The 15,028-nt window shown below is 43.3% G+C and overlaps 1 protein-coding gene across 4 annotated transcripts in view; it reads right to left on the bottom strand.

The window, feature by feature from the left end:
• The window catches only part of NEK5 (NIMA related kinase 5), a 59,006-nt gene extending 45,678 nt beyond the window's left edge, over positions 1-13,328 (bottom strand). For 3 of the 4 annotated variants that reach the window (XM_064586147.1, XM_045869375.3, XM_064586145.1), the window contains exons 1-4: positions 13,263-13,328; positions 12,538-12,702; positions 11,623-11,760; positions 3,778-3,874 (exon numbers count right to left, since the gene is read on the bottom strand). In XM_064586147.1, the coding sequence (XP_064442217.1) occupies positions 3,778-3,874; positions 11,623-11,739 (214 nt within the window). In that variant the 5' untranslated portion in view covers positions 11,740-11,760; positions 12,538-12,702; positions 13,263-13,328. Of the gene's footprint in view, positions 1-3,777; positions 3,875-11,622; positions 11,761-12,537; positions 13,159-13,262 lie in introns of those variants that run through there. The other variant, XM_064586146.1, reaches the window with a different exon arrangement.
• Positions 13,329-15,028: the final 1,700 nt, after the last annotated feature.

Raw genomic sequence — 15,028 nt, forward strand, 5'->3', positions numbered from 1 at the left:
AGCACTGTGTTATAGTTAAATTGGCAGTATTGTTCCTTGGAATTAGCACGTAATGGTGCATCTTAAAACCAATGGCCTCTAGATTTGATGAAATATGATCCACTACCACCATCATTCCATAAAATAAAAGCATTTTAGCACCCCAAATCAAGGAGGGACACAGAATCAGCATCAAGAATAAAAGCATCTCTGCTCTTCTCCCTTGTCCATTGCACTCAACTCACACGGACGTCTCACAGAGGGCTCTGTGCCAGGTGTGAGGTTCTACCCTACTTACAAGCCTCTGACTTTTTCATGGATGCTGGGACATGCGACTCCTGGGCCAGTGGCAAAGGACTTTATTACTCTTGGCAAAAGCAGGTGTCAGAGCTTCACGTTAGCACTCGTTCCACGGAGGACATGCGCACCTGCCGTGGGCGACGGACGTGGCAGGAGAGGAACCTGAGGAAGCTGCTGCTTTCTAGTGAGCAGTGCATAGGCCAGCTCTGCCTTGGGACAGACGTCTCATCCTTCAGCGTCGCTCACTACAAACGCAGTCAGGAGATACAGCCTGGGTAGACAGCGGTCAGGGCAAAGCCCTCCTGGCACGTTTGGCAGAAATGTGCAGAGATGCTCAGGGCCCATAGCAGATTGCCTTTCCCAAGAGCCTCCTGGCCAGTCCTTTAACCCACCAGGCCTGCTCTTGCCCTCATGCCATTGCAGTGGCTGCTCCCCTGGCCGAGAAAGCTCTTCTGCAGAGTTGAGAGTGGCTCTTCAAGTCTTTGCTCAAATGACCGCTCTGTCTTAAATAGTTTTCGCACTCCTGCCTCACCCTATTTTATGTTGCCACAGCATTAATCACCTCCTAACATACTATACAATATGCTTATTAGTTATGTTTACATTTATTGTCTGTCTCTCCCTACCTTTCCCCTTAGCCTGCAGACTCCGTAGTCTGTAGCAGGCAGACTTCTAAGATGGCCCCCACGCACACACCCCGTGGGCTCCCGCCCCTGGAGTTCAGGTGGAACCTGTAAATAGGAGGGGCTATCACTCCCATGACGATGTCATGCATACAGCAGAGGGGATTTTGCTGTTATCACTGAAGTCAGTTGATTAATAGAAAAGGAGATTTTAACGGAGGGAGGGGGGGGTGCTTGACCTAATCATAGGAGCTATCCAGATCTAGGTCTAGAGGTCAGAGACAGAGGAAGTGAGAGATTGCAAGTGGGAGAAGACTTACTGAAGGAGCCACATGGCAGGGATGGGCAGTTGGCCCATAACCACCCCCAGTGAACAGCCAGCAAGAAAGCAGACACCTCAGTCCTATGATCGTAGTGGATGAACTCTGCCAACAACATGAGTAAGCACGGCAGAGCACTCTGAGCCCCCGAGGAGGGGGCAGACCCAGCTGTGGGACCCTGAGCAGAGAATCCCCTACGCCACACCCAGACTTGTGATCTAGAGGGGTCAGGAGAAGATAAATGGGTGTTGGTTCAAGCCACTGAATTTGTGGTTGTTTGTTATGCCGCAGCAGACAACAGTGTGGGGAGGGATTCTGGCCTACTGTGTTCACTGATGAAACCCAGAACACACCTAGCATGTAAGAGGTACTTGATAAATATTTACTGAAGGAATTTAAGTGGAATTAATCTAGCTTTAGGAAAATCTCACTACACTCCCTTGTTGTTCCTACACTACTTCAAACTTAAAAAAAGTTCATGCTTTCTATAGGCAAACATTTACTGAACTAGAGCCATGGTTCTTCTGTTCAGAGACAAGCTGTTGAGGGTAAACAAAGGCTTTATCTTGATAAGCTCCAGGTTTCAAGTCCCAAAAACCTGCCGGGCAAAGCCAGAGGCGTGCCCATAGCTCTGGCCTTCCTAAACACAGGGGCACTCTACTCCAAAAACAAAAAATAAAGCTGTTCTAAGAAAGCTTAAGCTTACAATATAAACACACTTGGCGGAGGTCATTTCTACCGTCCAAATGACCTCTAATTTTATAACAGCACCAGTGTCAATGGTCCTCAAATGTCTATTTTGCATAAAGACATATTCTACTCTGTGGAAGTGGTCCAGTCCACGTACTCACTCAGCCAATGTGTATTAAGCACCTACTCTGTGCTGGATGCTGAGGATCAAGTGATGACAAAAGAATTCATTAGGTTTGCTATCTTAATGGGACGATCTTAAACCAATTCAGACTTGCATATGTAAACAGACACACGCACACAAAAGGACGGAGGGGCTATGCACGGTCAGTAAAGGGTGCCATGACTGGAACTGTGATCTCGAGAAGGCCTGAGCATGAGTAGGTGTTAGCCAGACAGAGGGAGTCACAGTAAGAACCCAAAGAATGAGGAAAAGAAAGATCGTCTTCTGGCTTTGTTAGGAATCAAAGAATAGGAACGGAGGGCACTTTATTCAGTGGCTGCCCCTTAGAAGTTGTTCAAAACAACTCAACTCCCTGCTCACATGTACTGCTCCAGTCCCAGGAAGACCACACAAGAGCCCTGAGAACTCCTTTAAAATACCCAGCAGTTGAAGAGGGCCATACAGAGAACTGCTCTGAATGCAGTCGTTTTAGTTTGTAAGAAACCAAGTGCCCTACACAGTGTAAAAGCTCAAAAAATAGTGGCTATGTATATTTATTTCCTGATTTGTACACCCCTGAGGGCGCTGGAAGACATCTAGGTAACATTCCTGCTCCATTAACTACGTTCCACCTGTGAATCCAAGCACCCTGCCCAGGGCTGGGGGCTGGGATGGGGATGCTCCACGGTGAGTTGCGGGCAGACACAGCCCTGTCACAGCCTGATATGCACCTGACGTACAGTAGACGTGTTATTGTCTGTCTCTCCCCCTAGAATGTAAGCTCCATGAGGACAGGAACTTTTGCCTGTTTTGCTCACTGTTCTATTCCTGGCGCCTAGAACAAGGCCTGGCATATAGTGAGCGCTCAGTAACAGTTTGTTAAGTGAATGAATGGTCTCTCACCAATGCTCCTTTCATGTTTTGTTTTGTATTTTTACCTTGGAGCCAGGTGGTAGATGAAGGCAGAAGAGATGTTGTATTCGGGCATCCACAGGAAGGGAACCGCTTCCTTACAGTTTCTCCCCTGTAGTGTGGCTGTTTGCTTGCCCGTGGTGCGGGCTGTTTGCTGCCCTTCTCTAACAGGATTGCACGGCCCCCCTGTTGCCCCAGCACAGGCAAGAACTCTCAAAGGCAGAGTATACCCTCCCTGTCACCACGTTATCAGGGTTGACTGTGTGGCTGCTTAGCCGACAGGAACAGGAGCTCAGAAGGAAAGTGAGAAACAGGCCACATCCTAGCAGGGCTCCGAGAGTGATCGTGTGGCAGGCTCTGTGTCTTGTCCCTTGCTCTCCCTCAGGAGAAGAGCATGCTCCTTATCTGGGCTGCTCCATCACCTGGACCCCAGACTTAAGACCCCACCCACTCACAGCCAACGTGTAATGTGAGAAATAGATGTGGATTCCTGGAGGCCACAATTTAGGAGTTCTTACCGTAGCAAGATTAATATACCAGCCATTAACTGCTGATGCAGCAAGAATTAAGGAGAGGAGGGAAAACTTAATCAAACTTAAGGAAGTTGTCTACAGAAACTTTACTAGAGAAGAAATAAAGACTGTCTCAAATTACAATTTAAGTAAATGGGAAAATGAGTCCATTTACAAAAAATGAATTTGTGCACAGTTCTCAGGAATGTATCTTTTATAGATGTCTATGTACCTACACTTTATTATTAAAGCACTTGAAGAATATTAGAAAGTCAAACCTTGAAACGAACTGAAGAATGTTACAATGTTGGGATGCTTCATCTTGGCCAGAAGAATTACCTCTTTCTCTGAAGCTTCTTTTTCTTGGATGGGCATCTAAATTACATTAAGAGACAGAGTAGTCTGTAAAGATAACTTGTTTTCAAGAACATGCTTTCTGCTCACTATCATCTAAAATTCTCCAGGATTTCACTGGCTTCTAATGACACTTCTGAAACTGATCTTTCAATGGCAGGAGATGACATTCATAGAATTAGCAGCGTGACCAATATCGAATCAATGGTTTGTCAGTGACAATCGTAAACAAGAAAATAAATATTTCTGGTGCAGGTACGCTGTAGTAAAGGTTCAGTTGCATTGGTGGTGCTGGGTTAATTACTTAGGCATCTGGAGGAAACTTATTTTAATATTTATCTCTCAGCAGCAAAGAAATTCTTTATAGAAATGCAATGTTCCTGCAGCAATCACTGCTGAGAATTAACAAATGAAATTTTTTTTAAAAAGTCATACATCACATCAACCAGAACGGTAAATTCTGTAGTGAGATTACTACATTTTTAATTTTCAAATAAAAATGGTCTCTTGTGACTTCATTTTAGATTTGATGCATTTTCTTATTATTCGATAGATCATCTATTGACGGTATTTTTTAATTGTTTTGGTGCCATGGCAATGGCCACACTTCACTCCCACGTCTTCTTCCTCGTTCTTGACACTTCGCTGTTGCTTGACTGGTCATCCGCACCCTGACCCCTGGCCTGGCTGCCCCACCTTTCCAGCCCCTGCTGGTCACCTGTTCCTCTCCCCTGCTCCCTCTGTAATGTTCTTCAACACTGGTCCACACACAATGTGTGAGTTCCCAAATTTCTCATCCTCACTGAGAGTTAAGCATTTTTTAAACATTAACGTTCTCAAGCCCAGCTTTACTGCCTCCTACCTACGAATCCTTCCATAAATCATTTAAATCTCAGCTTCTGTCTCTTCCACCCCAATTTAAATTTAAAAACAGCTGCTACATGTGAGTTTCAAAACACAAGCAACTGAATTACTCCTACCAGATTGACAGACTTGGCTACTCAACTTCTTTAATTTTAACTACTGTTTTTCTAAAGAATGTCATACACCAAACCAAAAGGCAAATGTAGGTAGGTGACTGTATTCTTATAGTTAGGTAAAAATACTGGCAATAAATGTGACAAATATTTCTGTATTTATAATATATAAGGAATTCTGGCAAATTAACAAGAAAAAAAAAAGGCAAATCTGCCAATAGAAATATGGCCAAATACACGAATGGGCAACTCCCAAAAAAGAAAAGAAACAAAAATGACTGATAAACAGAAAAAAATATCCAACCTCACTCAATAATCTATGGAACAAAGACTAAAACAAAATTTGATATAATGTTATCAAGAAGAATGTTAATACCAAGGGTTACCCAAAGAGAGCAGCAAACCGGCACTCATATACTTCTGCTGTAGGTATATAAATTTTGGAGGGAAGGCAATTTTACGACATGTACTAAGAAACTTTAAAAATTCTCCTGTTTTGGGCTTGTTATTTCTTCTAGAAATTTATCCAAAGAAAATAATCAGAAATGTGCCCGAGCATTCTATATAAAAACCTTCATTGTCATGTTTTTAGTTTTTTAGTTACTGTCATAATACACACGTGTGATCTTAAAAAATATTTGAAGGCAGACAGAAGCGAACAAGATGATAGTGAAACTTCCCCTTGTCCTCCCCACCCATTCCATGAATTCCTCTTCCTTAGGAATAATTGCTGTTAATTGTTAAATGTTTTTATTTAATGCACACATAGGTAAACATGTGTACATAGTTTGTTTAATGAAAATGACTTAGGGGCGCCTGGATATCTCTCTCAGTCAGTTAAGCGTCGGACTCTTGGTTTCGGCTCTGGTCATGATCTTGTGGTTATGGGATTGAGCCCTGCGTCACGCTCTGCACTCAGCGTAGAGTCTGCTTCAGATTTTCTCTCCCTCTCCCTCCTGCTCTCTCTCTCTCAAATAAATAAATGAAATCTTTAAAAAAATGACTTACGGGGCACCTGGGTGGCTCAGTCATTAAGCGTCTGCCTTGGGCTCAGGTCATGATCCCAGGGTCCTGGGATCAAGCCAGGCATCGGGGTCCCTGCTCGTCGGAAAGCCTGCTTCTCCCTCTCCCACTCCCCCTGCTTGTGTTCCCTCTCTAGCTGCGTCTCTCTCTGTCAAATAAATAAATAAAATCTTTAAAAAAATAAAAAATAAAAAAATCACTTATATTCTACATATTACATGATATTTAATCATACCTAAAAAATCAAACATAAATGTCTGAAAATACAAAAAGAATTAAATCATGGTGTTTTTAACCTGATGTCATATTATGCAGTCATCAAAAATCAAGGGAGCCAATGTGTCATAGCAGAAGGAGCAGAGGAAGAGTGAGAAGAATCTGTTGGCTACTGGGCATCGTTGAGCAAATCACTTAACATCTTCAAACCTCAGCTCTTTTACCTATGAACCCATGAGATCTATCTTCAGGACAGTTGCAAGGATTAAATAAGTTGATTATGTAAAGCACGTAGGATGGCAGCAGGTATAATAGGCACCCAGTAAATGGTAAGCATTATCCTTATTATTGGGAACATTTAATATTATTATATGAGAACATTTTTTTAAGTTTATTTTCTTTTTCTTTTTTTTTTTTAGTAATCTCTACACCCAATGTGGGGCTTGAACTGATGACCCCAAGATCAAGAGTCACATGCGCTTCCAACTGAGCCAGCCAGGTGCCCCAAAGAGCATTTTATTATATGAAAACACTAAATGACTTGAGAAAATATTCACGACATATTGCTAAGTACAAAAAGCTACTATAGAAGAGTATATCTACCGAGGCACCAATCATTCCAGTATTTATGCATTAAAAATAGCCTGGAGAAAAATTCACCATAATGTTAAAAGAGAGAGGTTATAAGTGATTTTTATTTTCCTCTAAATGGTCTTATTTTCCCCTTCAGTTCTTTTCAAAAATTCCTATAATGAACACTTTTATTTTATAATAAGAAAATACACAACATATTTTTGGAGGCAAGAATCAAAAGAATAGGGGTGGCTGTCTGGCTAGCTGCATCACTAGAGCGCTCAACTCTTAATCTCAGGGTTGGGAGTTCAAGCCCCACATTTGGGGGTAGAGCTTACTTAAAAAAAAAAGAAAAGAAAAGAATCAAAGGAATATGCTTGATAATAGCAGGATGATGAGAGAGAAAATAGTAGCTTTTTGGTACCTGTAAGAAAATAAGCCATTCAAGTTCTGGTGTTTAGAGTTTACGGCATGGAGAGGCATTGGAGATGTGAGAAAATGTAGATTTCTCTAGATAAGAAGTAATGAAAAACTACTTTAGGGTAGAAAGGAAGAAAGAAGCAATACATATTAATACTGGGACACAGGCGTTGCTAGGCAAATTTAATAACATAAAGAGATACGGGAAAGCAAGAAGAACAAGGCCTAACATGACATTCTCCTTAGTGATGTCCTGGAGGCCAGGGTGGTTCATGAGAAAAAGGATGAAAAAAATCAGTGCTGTATTAGAAAAATACGGTTGTCTTTTTATTATCTATACTAAGAATGGGAGAGATGCTATGAAATGAATTAATATATATTCTTATAGAAGATTCACCTCCCAAATAGTTTCTTCTTTCCTTAGAATTAATATGGTGTTATAATTCCTAAGTATGTACCAGCTTAACAACAGAGGTATAAGGCCTGAAAGTATCTAGCCTTTGAATTATTTATCCAATAAAAATGTATTGAATACCTACTGGTGCAAAGCATTATTAGGTGCTGTGTGGAATACCAAGATGAATAAGGTATGCATTCTGCGTGCATAGAACACACAGTTTAATAAGGGGGAGAAGGCACACACCCACACACACAAAAACCCAGCCAAAGCATATCAAGGTAGAAGGCATTCAGTACCATAGCAGCAGGACAGATAAAAAGCTATCGAGTTTACAGAGAGAGAGAGAGAGAGTACTTCAAGTGGGAAGGTCCTGGAAGGTCTCCGGGAGCTCAGCCAGAAGCAAGTGGGATCTTGATGCTTAGAGATGGGCAGGCAAAGACCTTCTGGAAAGAAAGAGCCCCGCGGGCAAGCACAGGGGCTGCTGGGCTGCAAAGGACACATACGTGGAGGGGGAGTGGAAATGGAATTTGGGAAAACAAACCAGAGAGAGTGTGAAAACTAATCTGAAGAGTGAAACAATATAAAAGTACAGGGCAAAAATGACTCACAATCCCACATTCCACCTACATAAGAACAATCTAGTACATCTTCCTTGTATGTATGTGAATATATATGCATGGGTATCTATATACCCCTAGAGAGAGAATACATATTTTTACAAAGAGTGCCTCGTTCTACGCATACTGTTTTCTCAATTAGCAGAAGCCGTGACATTTCTCAGGTCAATACTTCACCTGCAACATGATTTCTAAGAGCCGCTTCATTTTTTATAAATTAAGTAACCAATCCCCTACTGTTGGACATTTAAGTTGCTTTCTGACTGTACGTCTCTGGGTATTTCCTTGGAATAAACTTCCATAAGTAAACCCTGGGATGTGTACTTTTTTCCTTGTCTTTTTCAAAATGAAGATAGCTTTTCCTGTCTATACAAATAATATAATTCAGGGGCGCCTGGGTGGCTCAGTCAGTTAAGCATCTGCCTTCAGTTCAGGTCATGATCTCAGGGTCTTGGGATCGAGCCCCACGTCGGGCTCCCTGCTCAGTGGGGAGTCTGCTTCTCTCTCTCCCTCTGTGATCTCTCTCGCTTTCACTCTCTCAAATAAATAAATAAAAATGTAAAAAAAATAATATAATTAATAATTTAAAAACAATATATGCTCCATATTAAAAATTCTGAGAAATGCAGAGAGGAGTGGTGGAAGTGAAATCCTATCACTCAGCAATAATCACTGTTAGTGTGCATGTATGTGTGTGTACTGTTAATATTACATACACACATAACTTTTTGTGGCCTGATTTTTTTTTTCATCTTTACAACATACTGTGGACCTATAATACAAACGGCATGGATCCTTCCAAGGTTTTGATACGTACTGATGAATTCCCTTCAGAGTGATACCGATTTACCTTCCCATCAGCAGAGGAAGAGAGTGCCCACTTCCTCCAGTTTTATATTCTTTCTAATCCTTCCCAAATGTATAAGCAAAAGTGACATTTATTAATTTATATATCTTAGTTTACTAATGAGTTTGAAGTTTTTGTATGATGACTTCTTCAGTTACGGGTTTTTTTTTTCTTTTATACATTTATAAAAGGCTAGCACCTCTTTTGTCAATACGTGCAAATGTTTTGGCATTCTGTCAACTTCCTTTTTATTTATTCATGGTGTCTTTTGTCATTCAGAAGTTTTAGGATTTTATGTAGTCAAAGATGGCAATGCATCTGGTCATCTTTTCCTTGACGACTTCTGTCCCAGTGAAGGTCTGGGGACACAAATGGAGCATTATCAGAATTTTGCTACACAAAAGCCGGAGTCTCGGCAAAGCTCCTGAAGCAGCCCAGGGCACTGACAAAAGGAATAAAACAAACTCAGAGGAGAGAAGGAGTCAACAGTATGTAGCAAGTAATTGGACGTGGAGGGAGAAAAAAACTCACCGATGACCCCATGGTTTTGAGCCTGGATATCACAAGGACACTAATGTCACAAACACAGTGTGGCACGGAGCAGATAAAATGCAGAACCGGGGGCTGGAAGGGACCAGGGCTGGAGAGAGAGTTGTAAGAGTGGTCTGTTCACTGGTGAAGAAAGAAGTGAGGCGACTGCCCAGAGAAAGAGTCGGCAAAGAACAGATGGTGGGGGACATAAACAGGGTGAGAGGAGAAAGGCCTGAGAAAGAGGAGCCAGATATTTTGGGAATCACAATCCCACATTCCACCTACATAAGAACAATCTAGTACATCTTCCTTGTATGTATGTGAATATATATGCATGGGTATCTATATACCCCTAGAGAGAGAATACATATTTTTACAAAGAGTGCCTCGTTCTACGCATACTGTTTTCTCAATTAGCAGAAGCCGTGACATTTCTCAGGTCAATACTTCACCTGCAACATGATTTCTAAGAGCCGCTTCATTCTTTATAAATTAAGTAACCAATCCCCTACTGTTGGACATTTAAGTTGCTTTCTGACTGCACATCTCTGGGTATTTCCTTGGAATAAAGGAGAGCAAGCAGAATAATATCGTGGAAGGAAGGAGAGCGAGCAGAATAATATCGTGGAAGGACGGATAGCGAGCAGAATAATGTCGTGGAAGGAAGCTCTGACAGGCCGCTAGAATAAGAGGACAGGCGCAGAAGTATGCCATGGAGCCATGAAGAGGGACCTATACTGGTAAATAAAGCATTCTCCCTGAAGCTAACCATCTACACCTGAGCTTTAATGTAAGTTTGAGCAGTCCTTTTGCTTTCCTTTGCAACTTTAAAAAATTGTGGTAAAATATATAGAACATAAAATATGTACCATTTTAACCGTCTTTAAATGTACAATTCGGGGGCATTAAGTACACTCACACCGTGCAACTTGTCAAGCCCATTTTTGCACACACTTTGGGGTGTTTTTGTGTTTTTTTAACTAAAGAGTTTTTTTTTCAAGATTTTTATTTTAAGTAATCTCTACACTCAGTGTGGGGCTCGAACTTATAACCCTGAGATCAACAGTCACATGCTCTACCAACTGAGCGACTGAGCCAGCCAGGTGCCCCATTTGCACACGTTTTGTATGGCACGTTTTCTGCTACTCTCATTTATAAATCCTCCAGAGGACAACCAACAAGACTTGCCTTAAAATTAATTCTAGCATGCGATGGAGATTGTTGTCCCAATACAGTATCACTAGAGGGGGTGACACAAACACTTGACCGAGAAGAATTCAGAAATGATTCCTTTTCAATGAAATATACTTAATCACTCTTCAAAATCGTTGGACTAGCAAAAGGCTTTGTTTTCCTCCATTCATTTGACGCATTCAGTAAATGTCTGGAGCCCCTATCATGTGCCAGGCACTGTCCTTCATGCTGAAGAAGACGGACAATAAGCACATGAAGAAAAAAGTGAGCAGAGTAATTCCAGATCATTATAAATGTTATTCAGAAAAGAAGCCAGGGCAGTGTAATAAGGAGTGATTGAGGGTGGGACAGGGATGATTTGGGGAAGGCCTTTTTGTGGAGGGGACCTGATGAAGGAGATGCAGTCAGAAAAAGAGCACCAGCCTATGGCAAAATAGAAAAGTTGAGCAATGGAGGAGGGCAAACCTCACAGGCCTTGCAGGCCACCCTGAAGACTGCCACAGGAACCAGTGATATAATCTTATTCTTTTCTTCTTTCTTTTTGTCCTTTCCTTTCCTTTTCTTTTTTCTAGTAAAATACTGGTTGCTCTTCGGACAACAGACTTAGGAGTGTGAGCAAACCAAGGTCAACTGAGGCTTTTTTTTTTTTAAGATTTTATTTATTTGAGAGAGAGAGTGAGCAAGATAGGGACAGGGCACAGGCCAGGGGGAGGGGCAGAGGGAGAAGGAGAAGCAGGCTTCCCACTGAGCAGGGAGCCTGATGCAGGGCTCGATCCCAGGACCCTGGGATCATGACATGAACCGAAGGCAGACGCTTAACCAATTGAGCCACCCAGGCACCCCTAGTCAACTGAGGCTCATATCATAAAAACAAACAAGCCAAAAAATGAGTTTCTTTTTCATACTGAATTTTAAAAGCCAGCTGAATATATTACTGAAAATGAAAAGGAATGTGAACTTCGTCACTTTACCTTCGCAAAATCGATCTCTTTTATAACACAGTGCTTGCTATCTGATTTCCCTTTAGCCAAGAATGCTTTCCCGAAGGCACCTTCCCCAATGGCCTTGATCAGATCGTAATTATCCATGGTGTCAATGCGTGGTGGTTCCTGAAATCAGAGCGCTGAAATTTTATCACACACTTTTCATAAACGTGAACAAAGTCACACAATTGATCACTACAATGTAAAGGAACTCCTTTTGCTAAAACCTTCCTACCAACCTCACCAAGACATACTCAAATAACTTTCCTTGGGGCCACAGGTGACAACCGAAATGAAACGTTGCTTCTTGGTGGAATCTGAGCTCAGACTCAGCTTTGATACACTGTAGTGTTGTGATCCTGAGGAAGTCACTTAATCTCTCAAAACCTCACTTTCCTAATTTCTAAAATGGAAATAACAATCCCTGGTTTTGCAAGATTGCTCTGAGAATCTAAGATACAACACCCCGGGCTTGGCTCCTCGGTAACGCTAGAAATGTCCTTAATGCTGGTGCAGTTTCACAGTTCAGCCCTTCTCAACGGGGACGTGCTGTCCCCTAGGGGATATTTTGGGAATTTGTGGAGGTTTTTCTGTTCCCTGCAGAGATGGAGAAGCACTGTGGCATAGAAGTGGTGGGGGTCTGGGATACTAATGTCCTGCGATGCGAGGGGCCGTCCCGAAAATAAAGGACGATCCCGCGGCCCTACAACCTTAGCAAGTCCTCACACGCATTCATGTGCGTGGAAAAGTCCATTTATAACGATCTGCAGCTAGAACCAAACTCCATTTTACACGTAAATACAGAATATTTTTTGCACAGTTTTACTGAACATCGAATTTTCGAGGAATGCAACTGCGTGTAAATCAAGGCTTGATTGTACTTTGTTGTGTTTGGAACGTTACCAAGACCGGTTTGGAAAATCACGCCCCCGCTGGCTGAGCTGCTCTGGGTCGGTAGCCGAGACGTAACAGTGGGCGGCCGTCAAGGTCAGGTGCCTCCCTGCCCAGGCTCGGGCACTAAGCAACTTCACTACTTCTTCAACTGTGGTCGTACCAAGCATTTGCAGGCTGAAATGCAAACTATTATAAACCGTTTCCTTGCATTTCCTCTTTATACCACAATTAGGGCATCGTGCCCACTTTTAAAAAACTTGCGCGAGCAGGCAGGTCAGGTTTTCGATAATTTGCGTCAGGGTAGGAAAGGGGACAACTGGGGGGCATGGAGCTGGGAACCAGCTCCGCTGCCAGAGGAGGCCGGGGACACCCGAGGACGGGGTTTTGAGGGAGGAGGCTGCGGAACTGGAACTCGAGGACTCCAGCCCGCGAACTGAGGGACGGCGACCCTCCCGCCCCGGCGGCACCAGCGGGTGGAAGCCCCCAGCTCTCGGGACAAGCCTTCTCCCGTAGGGGCGCTCCGGGAGGCGGCCGCCGGCTGGGCTGCAAGATTGCGCGCGGGCCGGAGCTCGGCGGGCCGCGCGTCGCCCCGGAGACCGACGCCGCGCAGGACTTCGGGCAGTTCCCCTGCAGCCTCCGTCTATCGGCCGGGGCTTCCGTCCCTTTCCCCGCGGCTCCCGGAGCTCCGGGGGCAGCTCGGGGTAAGGACCCCGGGCGGCCCGCCCGCAGCATACCTGTTGAGCCGGCTCCGCGGGGCGGGAAGCGTCCCGGGGAGAATCTGGGTTCCCGGGGCCGCGGTGCTTCCGGGCGGCGGGGGCGGAGCCGGGCGGGGGGCGGGGGGGGGAGCGGGCGGGGCGCTAGCTGCGAGAGGATTGGTCTGCACGATCCACCTCGAAGAGCGGTCCGAGGCCAGGGAGTTTGGAGCCCCGGCCGCGCCACCTTCTGCGGTCTTAGGTCGGAACTCCTGTGCCCATCACTCCACAAGCACACCGTTCTTCGTTCTCGCACATGGCGTACCAGGGGCTTTGCATACATTTCTTTGCAACAACCCAGCAAGGTAGTGGTCACCGTTTTCCAAACGAGCTAAATTGAGACGGGGAGAGTTTTTCGTGCAAGGTCTCAAATACTATCAGGAGATGGACAGACGCTGTTTGGTCTACACTTGGCGGCCTTACAAAACTGGCCGCCGCCCAGTGGCCTGCAAACAGGCTCCCCTCCCGCCCCTCCCATTCACCATTCGCGACTGCACATCAAGCTGCTGTCTAAAACGTTTCGTTACATGTCTAAGTTGAAAAGGATGTAATTTTCAGCAATTCTACTGACACAAGTAAAACATATCCAAAGTAATCTAAAAACCACGGCAATTTGAAACCAACCATCATTCTCTTTTTAAGTAAGCTCTTTTAAGAATCGCAAAGTTTACATCATACCTTTCTCTCCTTGAACTCCTTCCTATCCCTATAGGTAATGTTTTTCTGCCTCAAAGTTTTATTGATCACCCTATCATATAAATGGAAATTAATTTATATTTCCTGATCATAGGCTTTCATTCTTGACTGAATTATTAACATTACTAGTAGGTACAGAATTGGTAAAAAAATAAAATTAATCACATTGATAATCATTAAACATAAAAAGTAAAACTGTATTGGAAATTCATCACTTAAAGATGTCAATGGGCTTTCCCCCCCCTCCCATTAGTATCCACTCGATGAATGCTCACTTTTTGCTGGAATAGACAAGGTTCAACAATGATTCTCTTTGCTTTTTTTCTCCTTTTTTTCTTTCTCTTTCTTTCTCTCTTTCAAGCTTTAAGTACTGGGAAACCTCATTCAGTTAAATAAATAGGAATTGGAAGTTTTGTTAAAAGTGTCCCTCAATTCTTGCCTCGTTTTAAGTCAAGAATAATAATCTATCACTAAAACTGGCTCCTAATCATCCATTATATATCCTGAAGTGTTATTAAGAGCAAAACCTGCAAGCCAACTGACTTGTGAAAGGATCTGTCATCCAATCAAGACTCATTCAGTCTCTCAGTAACTATATACATAATTCCAAGTTCCCTGTGTTTGGGGGAATGCCCCAGCATTCCCTGGGGCAATGCTAAAATTTGAGATGACTAAGAGGTACAGAATACAGTATTTATGGAAGCTGGGTATCTGGAACTATCCTTAAAGCTATCCCCAGCTACCTTAACTCTTGAAAAGTCTTCAAGAGAGTGGTAAAAAAAGGGGGGGGGGTGGAGCTAACCTAAGTAACTCTGGGAAATGGTGTTTCAACTGGAATTCTAAGGCTAGAGGCACTAGGAACTGTACATGAACTCTGTACTCTAGTTGAGAAATTTGTTTCTCACAGGAATATGGGTTGATAATTTGGGAACTGCTTTACATCTATTCTGGTGTTGAGCAATTAAGTGAATAGTGGATGGTTGAAGCCAGGTTTTTCACTGTCAGAAAGAGAAGCTACAGAAAAGCAAGGAGGGGAAGGCTAGAATGAACCC

This window comes from Mirounga angustirostris, unplaced genomic scaffold, assembly GCF_029215605.1.
Source record: "Mirounga angustirostris isolate CCGP_5_RB_7025 unplaced genomic scaffold, mMirAng1.0.hap1 SCAF_3, whole genome shotgun sequence".
Taxonomy (NCBI): Eukaryota; Metazoa; Chordata; class Mammalia; order Carnivora; family Phocidae; genus Mirounga; species Mirounga angustirostris.